Source organism: Nicotiana tomentosiformis, chromosome 6 (genome assembly GCF_000390325.3).
Source record: "Nicotiana tomentosiformis chromosome 6, ASM39032v3, whole genome shotgun sequence".
Taxonomy (NCBI): Eukaryota; Viridiplantae; Streptophyta; class Magnoliopsida; order Solanales; family Solanaceae; genus Nicotiana; species Nicotiana tomentosiformis.
The window spans coordinates 42,351,787-42,370,680 of NC_090817.1; the positions used below are offsets into that span (position 1 = coordinate 42,351,787).

The 18,894-nt window shown below is 37.7% G+C and overlaps 2 protein-coding genes across 2 annotated transcripts; both read left to right on the forward strand.

Annotated features, from left to right (window-relative positions):
• The first annotated feature begins 10,951 nt into the window (after window positions 1-10,951).
• On the forward strand, window positions 10,952-11,838 carry LOC138893877 (uncharacterized). Its single transcript, XM_070178544.1, has 2 exons — window positions 10,952-11,503; window positions 11,773-11,838. The coding sequence occupies exons 1-2, from the start codon at window positions 10,952-10,954 to the stop codon at window positions 11,836-11,838; spliced, it is 618 nt and encodes a 205-aa protein (XP_070034645.1).
• Window positions 11,839-11,980: 142 nt separating this feature from the next.
• LOC138893878 (secreted RxLR effector protein 78-like) lies at window positions 11,981-12,292 on the forward strand. Its single transcript, XM_070178545.1, has one exon. It carries the CDS (start codon window positions 11,981-11,983, stop codon window positions 12,290-12,292), a length of 312 nt encoding a protein of 103 aa, XP_070034646.1.
• The last annotated feature ends 6,602 nt before the right edge of the window (window positions 12,293-18,894 follow it).

The following is an 18,894-nucleotide window of genomic DNA, read 5'->3' on the forward strand; positions in this document are numbered from 1 at the left end:
ACTAAGAAGACTATCCTTTTGCACGTCAACTGAAGAACGACATACATCATTTCAAGTTCAACACTCAAGGTAATCATCAGTGTCAGTGATCTTCTTGAGCTTGTTAGTTCATGTGTACTAGAAAATCGCGTTGTATTCAAGATGTAATCCAAAACTTGTTAGTTGGAGTATTTGTTTGAGTGTGCAAGTTAGGGTAACTTGTAATTAATTCAAGTTGCTAAAGTAGGAGAAGTGTGTACGTATTGGTTTACAGGTCTTATAATCGGTACATTTGGCTCATTTGTTCTAGTAAAGTTGAAGTTAAAATCCTACGTGGTAGGCGTGATTTTTTCACCTTTGAGCCGTGTAATTTTTCACATAAAAATTATTTTTCTTATTTTTACTGTTTATTTCATTTATGCATAAGGAGTAAGGCAAAAAACTACGTTCTTTAGTAATTTAGGAAGGCACTCAAATTAACAATTGGTATCAGAGCGGGTTCTCTCAAACTTGATTAACACCTAGAGAGATCTTGGAAGAAAAATAAGTGTTCCACCTAAAATTAGCGAAGGACAGTCAATTACTAGACTACCTCTGTACAACGAAAAATACAACAGTTGGTGAAAAGCAAGAATGGAAGATTTTCTAACGACTAAAGACTATGAACTATGGACAATAGTGAATCGAGGACCACTAACTCCTACCAAACAAATGCAAAATGCAATTATTCCTAAAAACCGCTCTGAACTTGTAGCAGCAGATTTTAGGATGATGGAAAAGAATGCAAAGGCCAAGAAGATCATCATCTGTGGACTTGGACCTTATGAGTACAACAGGATATCTGCATGCTCCAATGCAAAGAGATCTGGAATACACTTCAAACTGCTCATGAAGGAACAAATCAAGTAAAGAGATCGAGGATTGAGTTGCTCATGAAACTATAAGCTCTTCTCTATAAAGGAGTCTGAACCTATTCAGGAGATGATGACTAGGTTCACCATAATAACAAATGAACTAAAGTCACTGGGAAAGGTACTTACTTCTGAAGAGTTGGTTAGCAAGGTTCTAAGGATTATCCCTGCTTCATGGAAATCAAAAGTCACAGCCATCCAGGAAGAAAAGGAGTTGGATAAGATTTCATTGGACGATTTGATTGGAAACTTATAAAGTCATGAGCTGAGAAAGCTGGAACTATGCAAGGAGGAACCAAAGAGGAAAAAGGCCTTTATAGGTATCTGAAGAAGATAAGTCTGACAATGATGAATTGGACCTAAAAATGCATCTAAGAGAGAAAACAGTAAACAAACCTAAGCAGATTGACAAATCTTCATGCGATGGGTATTACAAGTGTAAAAAACGAGATCACATGGTCAAAGGCTATCCAATGTGAAAAATTAAATGGAAGAAAGAAAGAGCTGAAAAGGAGAAAAGGGAAATGATGAAAGAGCGAGGCCTAAAAAAAGGTAAAATCCTAGGCAAGGAGTTCACTGAGGCGATGAAATAAGCCTTTCTAGCAGCATATGAAGATAATGGAAGTGATAAAGAGGAGGAGAAGGAGGACGAGGCTATTAGTCTTTATGTTGTGATCGATTTACACAAGGTTGCTGAAGCTGAACCCCCTATACAGCTAAGAATGCACATTGGAAGACCACCTTCTTTTGATGGACACCACTATGATGAATGGAAAATGCATATGGAAGTGTTCCTTCAAGCTACTGATTTTGATCTGTGGATAATTGTCAATCATGGACCAATTACACCTACCAAAGTGGATAGTGATGTAAACAAGAGTATCAAGAGAGAGGAGGAATGTGATGTTAAGGATCATGAGATGATCCAGAAAAATGCTAAGGCAAAGGATCTGCAATATAGAAGTCTACCAAGGAGTGTTCTCTATAAGGTGTCCTCTTGTGTCTCTACTCATGATATATGGAGAACTTTGGAGGCTGATTTTGGAAATGAAAACATTGAGGTTGCCCTAATGGCAATTGAAGAGATCCAGACAAAAGAAGAAGTGATAAGAATGATGACTCTAAGTGACTCAGAGGCTGAAGATGAAGCAAATCAAGTAAGTATCTCTAACTTGAAATAAAATATCCATGTTATGTCTAAAAGCAGTTAATGGCCATAATTGTTACCGTGATGAGTGAGATGGATAAGTTAAGTGCTGAAAATGATCAATTAGTAAGTAACATTTCATGTGTTAAGCTTGAGCTTAATAAGCTTGAATCTAACAAAGCTGATCTTGAAGGACATGTCATAATCTTAAGGACCAGGTCGTTGAGCTTACTTCTCAAATTGAGCAGCAATCTGCTACTAATGGTAAGGGAATAATGAATGATCTGCAAAACAATCTTGAAAAAAAACTGAAAGAGCTCAAAAATAGTTTGTATGATGCTGACTGTAGGAATAAAGTACTGCAAGAGAACATTGAAAAGGAAAAGTACGAACTATATAGGCTAAGCAAGTGGCATAAGTCTTCTGATGCACTGAATTGACTGAATGAAAATTGCAGCACTAATAAATCAGGAAATGGATATAGGAAACTTGTACCTAGGTTTGATCCTAAGTATGTAGGAATTTCTGATAATAAGATGTGTACTCACTGTGGGAAGGTTGGACACTTTAGAGATGGTTTCCTGCCTCAATTTATGCTCAGTTCAAAAATACCTTTGTGTTACTTAAACATGTGAAGAAGGAAGAAAAACCCATAATCAATCCCCCTGTTCAAACTAAGTGGATTAAGGTCAATAAAAAAAAAAGAGTTAGAACTCTCCCCTTCCATGCAAGAAGAGATTTGATTCATCCTTTTCCAACAAAAAGGGACCCAAGCTTATCTAGGTTCCAAAGACTAACTTGTAAATTTTGTTTCAGGCTAAAGTAAGAGGAAGCAATCAAGACTGGTATCTAGACAGTGGATGCTCAAGACATATGACTGGTAAAAAGAAGAATTTCCTCTCACCGACAGCCTTCCAAGGAGGGAGTGTGTCATTTGAAAATGTGAAGAAGGGACAAATAACAGGTATTGGTAAAGTTGGTAATTCACTCTCTCATGCTATAGAAGACATGTACTATGTAGTGGGACTTAAGCATAATCTTCTCAACATTTCTCAAATGTGTGATAAAGGCAATAAGGTAAAGTTTAATTCCATAATTTGTACTGTCACTAAGTTGGATACTGATGAAATTGTTCTAAAAGGCAAGAGACATAACAATGTCTACAAGATATCTATTATGTCTTCTCCTCAGAGTGAACATACATGTTTGAGTGTGGTGGAAGAAGAACCACTACTTTGGCATAGAAGACTAGAACATGCCAGCTTGACTCAGCCCAACAAGCTAGTAGCAAAGAACCTGGTCCTTGGGCTACCAAAAGTTGAGTTCACATTAGATAAAGTCTTTGATGCCTGCGTCAGAGGTAAACATGTAAGGTCATCCTTTAAATCCAATAAAGTTGTCAGTACTTCCAAACCTCTGGATTTTCTTCACATGGACTTGTAAGGACCGATGAGAGTTAAGAGCAAGGGAGAAAAAAAGTATGTGTTTGTAATTGTTGATGATTTCTGCAGGTACACATGGACCTTGTTTCTAGCATCCAAGGATGAAACTTTTGATGTATTTTGTATGTTTATCAAAATGATTCAACAAAAACTAGGGAGTGTTGTATCAAGGATAAGAAGAGACCGTGGGACTAAGTTTGAAAACTCTAAGTTTCTTGAATTCTGTAGCACTCATGGTATTGATCATAACTTCTCTGCACCTAGAACTCCACAAAAAAATGGTATTGTGGAAAGAAAGAATAGAACTCTAGAAGACATGGGAAGGATAATGTTGATTGATAGTGGACTGCCTAAGAGCGTTTGGGCTGAGGCAGTCAATACTACCTACTACTTGTTAAACAGGTACATGGTCAGACACATTCTTGAGAAGACTCCCTATGAGTTACTTCGAGGAAGAAAACCCAACATACTCACCTAAGAACTTTTGGGTGTAAATTCTTTGTGCACAATAATGGTAAAAAAACTCTAGGTAAGTTTCAGAAGTGATGAGGGAGTTTTCCTGGATTACTCACCACATGAATGGGCATCAGGTAATCATGAGGGAAAGGAAAGTGATCAGGAAAAAGAGGGAATTGCACTGACTGATACATAAATAGGTGAAGTCGCACCCCTTGGCATTGGTCGTCCTTTGGGTCACTCCTCTCTTGAAGGGCATACAAGTTATGCCATGGAAACATCAAAGCTCACACCCCCCTTGAGAATATCATCTCTGATCCAAATGCAGAAGTACAAACCAGATCATCTCTGAGAAACTTGTGTGCACCCACTACATGTTTCTCAGTGCACTCACTGTATTTCTCTCACAAATTGAGCCTAAAAATATAAAGGAAGCGCTGAAGTACCCAGATTGGATAATAGCCATGCAAGAGGAGATGAATCAATTTGAGAGGAGTAAGGTCTGGCATCTGGTGCAAATACCCAAAAACAGAACTGTTATAGGTACTAGATGAGTGTTCAGGAACAAACTGGATGAGCAAGAAAATATCATGAGGAACAAGGCCAGACTGGTGGTTCAGGGATACAATCAAGAATAACGCATTGATTATGATGGCCATTTTCTCCTGTAGCCAGAATAGAAGCTATAAGAATGTTAATTGCTTTTGCTGCACACATGGAATTCACTCTATATCAAATGGATGTGAAGAGTGCATTCCTGAATTGTTACTTAAAGGAGGACATTTTTGTTAAACAACCCTTGGTTTTGAAAGTGAAGAGTTCCCTGACCATATTTTCAAATTAGACAAGGCATTATATGGACTGAAACAGGATCCAAGAGCCCGGTATGAGAGGCTCTCAAAATCCTACTTAACCAATAACATTGTAAGGGGTAAAGATGGACAACACATTATTTCTGAAGAACAAAGGAAAGAATCTTCTAATTTTGTAGGTGTATGTGGATGACATTATCTTTGGGGTTACTAATGAAGCAATGAGCAAGGAATTTGCTGAAATGATGGGCAGTGAGTTTGAAATGAGCATGATGGGTGAATTGAATATCTTTCTTGGGCTGCATATCAAGCAGACGCCTACTGGAACCATGCTCCATCAGCTAAAATACATCAAAGAACTTTTAAAGAAATTCAACACTGATTCTTCAAAGTCAATTGATACTCCTATTGCCATTGCAACAAAGCTGGATCTAGATGAAGAAGGGGAAAATGTGGAGCAAAAGCTGTACAGAGGAATGATTGGATCACTATTGTATCTTATTGCAAGTAGGCCTGATATTGTGTTCAGTGTGGGTCTATGTGCAAGATTTCAGGAAAATCCCAAGGAGTCTCACTTAAGGCAGTCAAGAGAATACTCAAATATCTTAAAGGAACTCCTGGTTTGTGTCTGTGGTATCCAGAAGGATATAACTTTGACGTAGTTAGTTATGGTGATGCCGACTATGCAGGTTTTTATGTTGACAGGAAAAGAACTTAAGGAACAACACATTTTCTTGGTTCATGCCTAGTGTCTTGGGGAACAAAGAAGCAAAAATCAGTGGCTCTATCTACAGCTGAAGCAGAATATGTAGCAGCAACATCTTGATGTGCTCAATTGCTATGGATAAGGCAGCAACTCAGGGACTGTAGTATTTTTATTGATTGTGTTCCGATTTTCTGTGACAATACCAGTGCCATAAATATCGCTAAAAATACTTATCAACATAAGAAAACTAAGTACATTGATATCAAACCTCACTTTCTCAAAGATAATGTTGAAAAAGGGAATATCTCAATTAATTTATGTAAAACTGAAGATCAAATTGATGATATTTTCACTAAGGCATTGAGTAGGGACCACTTTGAAAGAAACATACTAGAACTGGGATTAATCAATACATCCAACTAGGTTGAACCCCAATAATTTGATAGAAAAGAAATCAAGATATGTAGATAGTTGAAGTATCAAATGCTTGATTCAGTCTCATACTTGTTCTAAGTATACACACTCGCCTAGAAAGTCTAACTGATGATTGTGCCTTATGATACTAACTTATTCTGCTGGAAGCTTTATTACAAAAATGACTAAGGAGTTGTCAAAGAGTTGGTTCTTCCACTTGGGTGTGTGCCATCCTGTCCTCAATTATTGGAACATAATAATTGAAATTATTGCTACTCTCAGACTCTCTAATCCTATTAGAATCACTACTATTCATTATAAAAGTCAAGGATTAACGGTGAATCCTAGTGTAATTAGAGTCCAATTAATTCTAAGAGTCCAGTCGTCAAAAGTAACCGTTATTAGAGTCCTATTAGAACTCAAATTCAGTTACTCTCTCTCTCTTCTAGTGAAATCAGAATTACTCTTTTTAAAAACTATTTCTTGGCATCTCTCTCAAACCTCACTGTTTCTGTCAAACCCTAACCAAAAACCAAAGAAAATTCACCGTCCTCTCACCACCATGACTAAGTCTAGCCAAACCCCTTCAAAAGTAAGATCATCATCTAAGCCCGGAACTAAATCCAAAATTAAGAAATTTAAACTAAATAAAAGTGTAAAATCGGCTGGTGATTCTGAACCTACACCTGTTATCTCTCCACCCATGCCTACTACTATTCCTGGACCATCACCCTTTGTTTCTGTTACGCATGTAATGTCTACCCTCACTACACCTCCATCTCTAAAACCAACTACCCATGAACATGTATCTGTCTCACAAATAACCTCCAAACCCACTAAGTTCAAGGCTACTTCAAGAAAATCAGTAAAGAGTGGTAAAGTATTGGATTATGCTACTGCTATGAGGGAACCAAAAGAAAAGGAGGCTACTACTCATGGGGAATCTGCACTCGTCAAGAATGCTTAGGTAGAACCTCCTCCTTCAAAACTTGATGTTCTAGCTTCTGCAATTGAAGTTTCTCCGGTGGATGATATTTCACCCCTGAGTAACACTCCACACTTAGAGAGTACTATTGTAGAAAAGGAAGTAGTAACTCAGGACACGAATTTGGACATAGTTGTTGACCTACCTGTAGTTGACGGTGAAGGTAAGAAAGAAACATGGGATAAAATGGGTTCTGATAGTAGTTATTACAATTGGACTGATGATGAGGATGATTAAGAAGCTCATGTGGAGGGAGAAGGAGAAGAAAATAATGAGGGACAAAAGTTGCAGGAGAAAACTCAAAGTACTGAAGAAAAGAAAAGTGAGGAGGAATCAAGTGAAGAAAAAAAAGGTGAGGTAGAAGAACAACTAGGTGAGCAAGTGGGAGATTCTGAAGAAGAAGAAAAAAAAAGAAAGTGAGGAAGAAGATGACTCTGAGAGTGGGGGTAATGAAGATGAAAAAGAAAATGAAAATGAGGGTAATGAATCTGAAAGTGAGGAAGACAATGCTGTGAGGAATCTGAAGTCTATATGACTATTGGGAATACAGTCATAGCCCCTATAGAAGAAGTTCATGAAGAGGAATGGTCGGAAGAACCTATGCCTTCTTTAACTCCTTTTGTTAGAAATGGGGAGGTTAACAATGATGAGGATGATTTGACTTTACCTGAAATAGGAAAAAGGGGAAGGAAGGTTGCTGTAAAACCTACAAGACCAGTTTCATGGCAAGAAAGGAAGTGTCTCCTCCCACTAGGACTCCTCTCACCAGGAGCAAGAGAAAAGTTATTGATAAGCAAATGATCAAGGAGTCTAGGAGTGCCAAAAGAACAAGAAAGAAAATTCCTACTGCTGAAACTGAGTTTAGTTGGATGAGGAGGATGAACCTGATTCTTCTCTAAAGGCCAAGAAACCACCAGTGAAGAAGACTGCTGCTAAACCCACCAAAGCAACTTCCACCTCTCAGAAGACCAACAAATGAAGAAGAGAAGGGTTGTGTCTGGGATAGTTGACAGGTCTACTAAGTTCAAAAACAAAAAAGTGTTGAATGGGAAGATACTTGTCAATAGTGATGAAAAGGGCATAGCCCAATTGGTGGAAAATATTGACTTGCAGGAATGGACACATATATTTTTTAAACCCCTTCCCCATGTATATGTGCCTGCAGTGGTTGTATTTTATGCAAAATTCCAGTTTGATGGCAAGGTAGTAAAGATATTTGTAAGAGAGTTTGAGATGGAGTTTGATGCTAAAGAGCTTGGGCTGCTGCTGAACATTCCTTCCCTGGGATTTGACAACTATCTGAAGAAGAAGCGTCCTGCTATTGACAATGATGTGGACACAGGCATTGCGGTTACCAGAAAGTTCTCCCAGATTTTGGAGCTGGATGCTCCCCAGAAGGTGTACAAGACTGACATGACACATTTTCACAAACTGTTGTTTCACTTTGTGAACTCTTGCATTCTACAGAGATCTGAGAGGAGGCATGAGGACACCCTACTTGATATGGTTGTAATGGAGTTGTTGGATACAGGTAGATCCATAAACCTTCCCAGCCTGATGATTCAACATATGGTAAGGGTTGCAGCCACCTCCAAGCCTAAGCATGCTATTCCTTATGGCTTCATGACTGGGCTATTTGAAAAGCTCAATATATCTTTGCCTGAACTGAAGTTTGGGAATCACAATGATGTTATGGATGCTGTCACACTCAAGCAATGTGGATATGTTAAGATCAAGGCTAGAGGGCCAACTGGTTCTGTCATTTTGCCTGGAAGTACCAGGGCTGCTGAACTCTCTAAAAGGTTGGAGTTGGCTTTAGAGGAAAATGCTAAACTCAGGGAGGAAAATAATGAGTTGAGAAAGGAAACCAGGCATCTTAGAAAGGAGCTCATAAAGGACAGAGAGGCCTATGCTCAATAGATTGCCACTCTTGTGGAAGCCTTGACCCCCTCCTCTTCTCACCCTTGATCCTGGTCCTTTACCCCTTGCCTCCCATCTCTTTTGTTGGCATAGTGGTGCTTTATTTTTGTCTTTATTCTCTTGTTTTGAGTAGTTTGCAGGATGTTTTAGTTTATTTTGTTATGATGTTTTTGTTCAAGGCCCTAGGCTTAATTTGACACTACTTAATGCACTCTCTTATATTGTTTATCCGCTTCTCTCATAGTTCTTATTATTGGCATAGTTCATTTATCTTGATATTTTTTATGCTTGTGTTGTAGCCTCAATGGCCATGAATCTTGCATTAACTGTGCTTAGACTATCTAACAACTTTTTCTTTCTTTTTCGATGATGCCAAAAGGGGTAAGATAGAGTGGAGGTGATTGATTTTTGAGGTACTTGTTCTGAATTTTGGAGATATCTGTTCAAATGTGTTTGTGTTGTGTTATTCACATGTTGATACTATTCTCTAATGTTATGTAATTGTTTATGAATGTCATTACCTTGTTCATGAGCACAACGTTTGTCATCATCAAAAATGGGGAATTTGTTGAGAATTGGGTTTTGATGATTAAATAAGTGTGTCTAGTGAACGTGTGCTAAGAATCATGTGCTCAAGTTAGCTGTTGAATGTATACTAAGAACCAGGTCCTCAAAGTAGTTGTTGAAGGTTCTTACAATGTAGTAACTTTTACACAAAGTTACTATAGTCCGAGATTGCTGGAAAGGACTCTCGATGCGATAAGGACTATTTCCCAAGAATATATGGTCGCATAAGTGATAGACAAGAGTCACAAAACTCATGGAGTCCTTGGAACTTTAGGATTGTTGTCAAACAAGAAGTTTACTGTGCATAGGACTCCCAAATATCTCGGGGTACTGGGAAGTTAAATACTTTTCCTATGGACTGAGAAGACTATCCTTTTTCACATCAACTGAAGAATGACATACAATATTTCAAGTTCAACACTCAAGGTGATCATCACTATCAGTATTCTTCTTGAGTCCGTTAGTTCATGTGTACTAGGAAATCGCATTGTAATCCAGATTTCATTCAAAACTTGTTAGTTGGAGTAGTTGTTTGAGTGTGCAAGTTAGAGTAACTTGTAATTCATTCAAGTAGCTGAAGTAAGAGAAGTGTGTGGGTATTGGTTTATAGGTCTTATAATCAGTATATTTGGCTCATTTGTTCTAGTAAAGTTGAAGTTAAAATCCTATGTGGTAGATCATGCTTTTTACCGGGTGATTTCCATGTAAAAATTGTTGTTCTTATTTTTATTGTTTATTTCATTTACGCATAAGGAGTAAGGCAAAGAACCAAGTTCTTTTGTAATTTAGAAAGACACTCAAATTAATATGCATGTTCATAAGAAATTGATAGTTGAGTAGTTTGTAGTTGATAGAAGTGGGAAAGAGTCCTATTAACATATTAAGGAAGAGATAATTGACTGATTAATCATTAATACAAGAATAAAGTTGGGTAAAGTATTTGTCCATTTTCTATTTGGCTAGTGCATGCCTACAAAGTCTTGGGGCTGGTTTGATTTATCCATTCCAGTTGCTGATTCTTTAATTTATTTGTTAATTGACAAAAGTTAAAAATTGAAAAATGAGAGAAGCATTCATGTTTTCACAAAAGTCTTTATTTTTTATATTGTTGTGCTTATGTGAATCTCAATTAATTCCATATTGTACCTACTATCTTCTATTAGCACAGTTGTAAAAGTCTTTGTTCAATCACGTTTTGAAATAAACAAAGAGTTGGGGATCAAGTTTAAGTAATTCCTGATTGGTCCGACATTATGTTATTCAAAATAGTATGATAATAAATAGAGAGTTGGGGATCAAGTTTAAGTAATTTATGATTGCACCAGGTTTATAATCTCACGATTGTTGAAAAGGCTCAACCGCTGATGCAAAAAGACGTTACCAAAATTTCATGATTTGCTCAACTATTTACAAAGTTTTTGGAATCTATTCGAAAGGAGGATGACATGGAGGTTGATTTTGAGTTTGGAATCAAGTGTACAAGTCAAGAACAACACAAGGAGCAAGTAATTTGAAGGTTTATTCAAGAGTTTTATCCTTCTACTAACCAACAACTTCTCCTTAAATTAATGTGTGTTTATCCGTTCATTATTCCCAGCATAGGTTCCTAATAATGGACTTGGAGATTAAGAGGAGTAGAAAGAAAAAGGTGGTGTGTAGGCAACCTAAGATCAAGTGGGGTAACTTGACCAAGGACAAAGCTCAGGAGTTGGGGAAGAAGTTGCTGGCTCTGAGGGCCTGGAGGAGTAAGGGGGACGCGACTAGTATGTGGATCATGACTGCGAACTGCATTTGGGAAGCTGCTAGAGAGATCTTAGGGGTCACGAAGGGCTTTTCTGAGGGTCATAAAGGAGACTGGTGGTGGAATGGAGAGGTACAAGGCAAAGTTAAAGCTAAGAAAGCTGCTTATTTGAAGCTAGTGGAGAATACAGACGAGGAGGAAGGAAGGACTTATCGAGAGTGTTACAAAAAGGCAAAGAAAGAGGCAAAGTTAGCAGTTACAGTAGCTAAGAATGCGGCGTTTGGTTGTTTGTACAAGGAGCTTGGGGGAAAAGGCGGTGACAAGAAGTTGTACCGGTTGTCCAAGGTAAGGGAGATGAAGGCCAGTGACTTAGACCAACTCAAGTGCATCAAGGACGATGATGGAAAAGTATTGATGGCTGAGGTACTTATTAGAAGAAGATGGCAGACATACTTCCATAAACTGTTGAACGAGGAGGGAGATAGAATCATTGTTCTAGGTGAGTTGGATCACTCCGAGAGTCGGGGGATTTAGGATTTTGTAGGCGTATTAAGGTAGAGGAGGTGGAAGGGGTGATGCGTAAGATGTGCATGCAGAGCGACGAGCCCAGATGAAATCCCGGTGGAATTCAGGAAGAGCGCAGGGCGAGCAGGCTTGGATTGTCTCACTGGGTTGATTAATGTTATTTTTAGGACGAAGAAGATGCCCAAAGAATGGAGGTGGGGTACGATGGTTCCGTTGTACAAGAACAAGGGTGACATCAAAAATTACAATAACTATAGGGGTATAAAGTTGTTGAGTCACACTATGAATGTTTGGGAGAGGGTGGTGTAGGCCAGGGTGAGGAGGTGCATGTCTATTTCTGAGAACCAATTCAGATTTATGCCGGGGCGTTCGACTATGGAAGCGATTCATCTGGTGAGGAGATTAGTGGAGCAGTATAGGAAAAGAAAGAAGGACTTGCACAAGGTGTTTATTGACCTTGAAAAAGCGTACGATAAAGTCCTGAGGGAGGTTTTGTGGAGGTGTTTGGAGGCTAGCAACGTTCCGGTAGTGTACATTAGGGTGATTAAGGATATGTATGATGGTGCTAAGACTCGGTTGGGGACTGTGGGAGGTGACTCAGAGCATTTCCCTATTGTGATAGGGTTGCACCAGGGATTGGCTCTTAGTCCATTTTTATTTTCCTTGGCAATGGATGTGCTGTCGTGACACATCTAAGGAGAGGTGCCTTGGTGCATACTATTTGCCGATGATATAGTGTTGATCGACGAGACACGAGGCTGGAGGTTTGGAGACAGACCTTGGAGTCTAAAGGTTTCAAGTTGAGCAGAATCAAAACAGAATACTTGGAGTGCAAATTCAGTGACGGGACCTATAAAACAGACGCAGATGTAAAGCTTGATGCTCAAGTTATCCCCAAGAGAACTAGTTTCAAGTATCTCGGGTCTATTATCCAAGGTAACAGGGAGATTGACACAGATGTGACACATCACATCGGAGCGGGATGGATGGAATGAAGGCTCGCTTCTGGTATTTTATGTGATAAGAATGTGCCGCCAAGACTTAAGGGTAAGTTTTATAGAGAAGTGGTTCGACCGACTATATTGTATGGGGCTGAGTGTTAACCAGTCAAGAACCCCCATGTGAAAAAGATGAAAGTAGCAGAAATTAGGATGTTGAGATGGATGTGTGGGTGTACCAGGAGAGATACGATTAGGAATGAAGCTATCCAGGACAAAGTGGGAGTAGCCTCCGTGAAGGACAAGATGCGGGAGTCGAGGATGAGATGGTTCAAACATGTTAAGAGGACCAGCATTGAAGCTCCCATTAGGAGGTGTGAGAGGTTGGCCATGGAAAGATTGAGAAGAGGTCGAGGTAGGCCTAAGAAGTGTTGGGGAGAGGTGATTAGGCAGGACTCGATGCTGCCTCAGATCACTGAGGACATGACCCTTGATAGGAGGGTGTGGAGGTCGAGGACTAGGGTAAAAGGTTAGTAGGTAGTTGGGAGTTTCTTAGTTGCTCACTGATAGTCTTAGTAACACGCATGTCCCTTCATATTCTCAGATCTTTATTGCGTTATGTGGTTTTGTTTGCCTCAAGTATTGTATTCTCTGTTGTTATTATTTGGTACTACTTATCCTTTATCTCCCTATTTTTTTTCTCTCTTCCTTTTTTACTTTCCTCCTCCTCCTCCTCCTCTTCCTCCTCCTCCTTCTCCTCCTCCTCCTCCTTCTTCTTCTTCTCCCCTTTCTTTATTCTTCTTCTTCTTCTTCTTCTTCTTCTTCTTCTTTTTCTTCTTCTTCTTCTTCTTTCTGAGTTGAAGGTCTATTAGAAATAGCTTCTCTACCTTCATTAGGTAGGGGTAAGGTCTGCGTACAAACTACCCTTCTCAGACACCACATATTGGAAATATACTGGGTATATTTTTATTGTTGTTGTTTTATTCATTCGTTATTGTTCTTTTGCTATTCCACAAGATAATAGTATATACTAGGAATTTGATGTAGTCCAACATGTATATTTGCAGTTAATGGATACCTTCTAGCTTTATATCCAGTGGCCCTTGTGTTATTATTCAAGTTTGTGCTAATTCACCTAAGGATTAATTAAAGTAAACACCCATATAATATGATCACATTTCGAATACATCCCATGTATTTTAAAATTAAACACTTACTGAGTCTGAACAGATTTGAATGATTAAGATCTACAACAAAGTCTTAACTTTTATTACCATATTATTCATTCAAGAATTTTGGCAAAGGTGACATTTCACCATGACTTCATTCACGTTAACCTCTAACTTCTGCCACCCGCAACTAGCATCACCGCCAATCATCACAATCAGTCATTGATGTTTGGCTATAAATGTATATTTTTAGTGCATTGCTTACCTTACATTTGAGTATTTTAATGATTAGTTGTGAGATGTTTGAGCTTAATTGAGTTATTTTTATGTGTAGGACCATTGGAATACATAAAGGATTTAAAGGTGCACAAAAAGATGTTGAAGACACAAGAAAAGAGCACGGAAAGGAGAAAATTGGATCAATGCAAGGGTACCTCGCCCCAGACCAGGCCTAGCCTAGTCTAAATCCTGCTCAACCGTGCTACAGACCAGGCCTTCACCTGGTCTAAAGCCTGGTCCCCTAGTCCATGAATAAATAATTTTCTACTCAGTTTTGGACTTGGAGACTCCTACCTTAACCTATAAATCCCCCCTAAACGTGATTATTAAGAGGGTCTGACATTTTTGAGAGGAACCTTTGACGAAGGGAAAGCATAGAGCCGCCGTGGAGACCGAGTTTTATCTTTATTCCATCAAACTTAGTAATTTTTATGTTTCTTTTTACGATTTGTTATTTTGCTACTATGTTTATGTGGAGCTAAACTTCACGTTTTGAGGTTGTGGTTCTTTCATGACTATTGTTATTTGAATATTGATTTTGATTTCCTTATTTATCATATTAGTTTATTTATTCAATCATGTGCTGAATATTTTGATTGCTTGATCATCAATTAAATACTATCTATGAATCTACAGTTGAACTCGAAAGTAGGAATTCTAGATTGCACATAGGATTGAGTAGAGCGAGTTCTTGAACCTGGGCATTGGAGAACGAATTCGCGGTTAGGATAGACATATACCTAATTGCCTTGCTTGGTTGATGTACATGAATTATAAATGCGTTCTTGTTAGTTCTAAGGCGTTAGGTTAGCTTGAATAGGCGAGTAACAACTCGACAGATTCTTATGAGCAATATTAACCATGTCAACCAATAAACTAGATAAATTAGTTAGTCAATTTAATTGAGAAATACAATGGAAATTTTAGATAGCCCATAACCCTTGATCGTTTTCATTATATTGATAAAATAAAAACCTATTGTTCATTTGTCCAAAGTTCATTATTTGTTTTTCCTTTATTTTAGTTAGTTTAGATTCAAATAATTCTAGGTTTAATTCTTGTATAGTTTAATCTAGTTAATAGTGGATAGCAAGTCCTTGTGGATTCGACATCCGACTTTTAGTCACTTTATTACTTGACGACAGTGTATACTTGCATGTGCGTTTGGCCGCAACAAGTTTTTGGCGTCGTAGGTGGTTATTCTTACTTTGATGATCCTTTTCCATATTGTGGAGGACCCTACTGGTGGAAAAATTATCAGAATATTCCCAGGAGCGGGTTGTGCGAACAATCTCAATCCTATGAGTGAAATATTTGTAATATATGTGGTGGTCAAGGTGGTCATTGGGAGGGTTGTACTAATTCTTTTTATCCTTCTCCGAGCCCTTTTTATGATATTTCTAATAATGTTTGTGAGTGTGATAGGATCAATGAAGTGCTGCAGAATATGGAACGTGATGCATGTATTCGGGATATGTTGAAGCAAGTAGTAGAGCAACAAGATGAACTCAAAAAATCTATAAAAAGAATAAGTGCAGCAATCACGAGAATGAAGGACAATGAGGAAGAATTTGCTGAAGAGAACGAGTTTTTGAAGAAGAGGAGTTTTTAAGCCAAACTTAGATAATGGAAAAAGCTCAAAAATTGGAGATATATGAGGCTCAGAATGAGGAAATTACAGATGGGTTGAAACACTTAATAAAAGGAAGAGCTGAACTAGGACAAGAGATCAACAAATTTGGCATTGTTACTCACGACATGGATGCTATATTGAGTGCAAAGGTTGATGTGTCTAACGCCCAAAAATATAGTTATGAGTTGTGTGAAGCTGAAAAAGAGCTTATCAGCCAAATTGACGAGCTAAAAGTGGAGTGTGTCAATCATTCGACTATATTTTTTTTGATGATGCCAATATGGAGAAGAGTACATTAGAGTCATGTGAGGAACTAGATAATGTTATATTTGAGGACTCTAGTGTATGTACATATGAGGATATAAATAGCGATGCAATACTAGAGTTTGGGGCGTATTGGTCGTCATTCCGTATATTTTTTAACATTATGTTTGGATGATGACATGGAAATCGAGTCATATGAGCTTTTGGAGGAGTCAACGGACGAGAAACAAGGTGCATGCATTCTGGAAATTATTGTGCCAAAAAGTAAAAATTACATTCCTCATCTAAAGTCCGAGAAGTGCAGAGTGAAAAATTTATTACTTGGCCTGGTTATCTTTGTAGTGCCACCAAAGGAGCATAGCCGCAGAGTGGACGCTCTGTTAGGGGTACAATTCATAAGTCCAAGGTGACGAAAAAAGTGATTCACATTATGCCGCAACGTTAACTTAGGCGCTTGTTGGGCAGCAACCCAGCTTTACTGTTTTCTTTTATTTTTGTTTGTTTTTATTTAATTTATTTTTCTATTACTTTTGTAGTGTTATTTTATTTTGTAGGATTATGAGCATAGGAAAAAAATCCACTAGAAGTGTGCTAAAGCGAGCCAAATGATTGAAACTAGTGCGAGGTACCCGCACAAAGAACCATCCTTAGGAGAAGTCTGAGTACCCCATAAGCTGCTATTGCTTTGGGTTTTGGCCTTTTAGGGAGTTTCTTGTCCATCCTTGTTATTTTTTCTTTGTTTGTATAATGGATACACTGCACTCTTTTAAGTGTGGGGTGAAAGATTCTTTGTGATTTGTATAGTATTGTATTAGTATATTGTTAGTTTATTATCTTTTAATTGTTAGCTAGCTTCTTATTTTTAATGCACAGTTAGTAGAATTAATGGTGTAGTATAGTAGTAGTACTTTTAGTAGCTTAAATTTTTTTTAAAATAGAAAAATTGAAAAAAAAGTAGAAAAATTAGACTTTTCCCGACAATGGATCTCCGAGGCAGTTTCCTTGAGGGACTAAAGTCTAACCAAAAACACAAAAAATAAAAAAATCCAAAAATAAGTTTATTAGTTTTTTTAGGTAGTAATAATACCCTTTGGTTTTCTTAGTACCTCGGATTTTTTTTATGGGATGCAATTTGAACCGGGTAGTAGTTTTTTTATTTTTAGAGTAGGTTAGAATTTAGGGAATAAATGGAGGAAGAATGATGAACCTAGGCGCTTTTGACTTGTTTGATAGTAGCATATTTAAACTTTGGCATGTGTAGTATCTTCCCTATGTTTTGAAAAGAATGATGAACCTAGGCGCTTTTGACTTGTTTGATAGTAGCATATTTAAACTTTGGCATGTGTAGTATCTTCCCTATGTTTTGAAATTGTTCACTTTGTGCTTAATGCTTAATATCTCGTGGCTCTATGAATGCTTGCATTAGTTGAGATTCGGAATGAGACCATCCTTAGTGAGTCATGTGCCATGTGTGAGGTGAGGTTTTTGTGTATTCCATATTATCGCAATTGAGTCTAAAACTTTCTCGGCATGTGAGTTGAAGCGAAATTTTAGGTGATGCTTGGTTTGAAAAATGATTTTAGGATTTCTTTGATCTTTTTGAGCTTCATTGCTTGCCACAAATAAAATTTATCCCTAGTTAATCATTTTGAGCCGTAGACTTTTATTTGGCACCCACATTACAAGGATATCCCTTTTTGTTCTTAATTGATATTATTTTGATCCTTTTACTTCTTAAGGTACTTAACTTGTAAAATGAGCGCTAGAAGAAATAAGGACTAAGTGTGGGATAACTTTTGAGTGGAACCAATGAAAGGAAGAAAGGTGCATTTGCATTATAAGAAATACACCGTTAGCGGAAAATATAAAAGAGAAAAAAACTTATTATTGAAACAAAAAAAAAAGAGAGAAAGAAAAATCTGAGGAAAGAAAGGGGAGATAAATAAATTGATATCTTGTTCTTTCTAGTGGGATATAATTAAAGTGGTGCTTAAAGAAAGAGGAAACATTATTGGGGGTGATTTTAGTTGTGAAATTGAAGTTGGGATTGAATAATATGCTCTTAAAGTTTATTATGTGATGTGTTAGAGTGCTTAAGAGGGCGAACTACTATTCCAAAATATATTCTACCCGTCCCTTAGCCCACATTATAACGATAAAAAGTCCTAATTAATTTTAGATCGAGCGAGCCTATATTAGTAGAGATTTACATTATGGGCAAGCATATGGTACCAATTGCACGCATGTGACGTCTTTATGAGAGTGAGAGATTTTGATATATATGAGTCCTTAAAATATATTTGGGCATTTGATTCAAATGTGTGGATTCAATTTACTATCTTGTTCTTGATGAGTGAGGGCACATGATTTCACGAGGGATAGGTAACATTATTAGACTTCTCTACGATGTTGGTTGTTCATGCCATGAGTGCATTGTGACATTGAGTCGGTTTTTGAGGCTAGGATTGTATGAGCATGTTGTATTTGTTTTGAATATTTTTGAAGTATGGCATAAGTAAAGGGAAATGTTGAATGCATATGCTTTACCTTAATATTTGCTGTCAAATGTGGTCATTAGTGTTGTCACGACCCAAAATCCAATTAGTCGTGATGGCACCTAACCCAACCCGCTAGGTAAGCTAATTTAACAAAAATCCAATACCAATGAGATTTACTAAGAGAAATAAAGTTAATATAACTGAACTTATATACAAAGAATTCCCAAGGACCGGTAGTACAAATCATGAGCTTCTAAGATTTAGAGTTTACAAAGCCGGTATGAAATAAATACATCATCTGTTTGAAATATACATGAACAAGATTAACCATTCTTAAGCTACCAAGAACAAGAGGCGGCTATGACCGAAACACAAGTACATCTTCAATGCCAGCTCCCACCATACACAGCAACATCAGCATCCAAAATCTACACGCAAGGTGCAGAAGTGTAGTATTAGTAAAATCGATCCCATCTACTCAATAAGTAACAAACTTAACCTTAGGTTG

Coding starts and splice junctions, on each gene's coding strand:
- LOC138893877 (XM_070178544.1), top strand. CDS start 10,952: ATGGACTTGGAGATTAAGAGGAGTAGAAAGAAAAAGGTGGTGTGTAGG. Junction 11,504..11,772: donor GAAAAGTATTGATGGCTGAG/GTACTTATTAGA, acceptor TGTTATTTTTAG/GACGAAGAAGATGCCCAAAG.
- LOC138893878 (XM_070178545.1), top strand. CDS start 11,981: ATGGAAGCGATTCATCTGGTGAGGAGATTAGTGGAGCAGTATAGGAAA.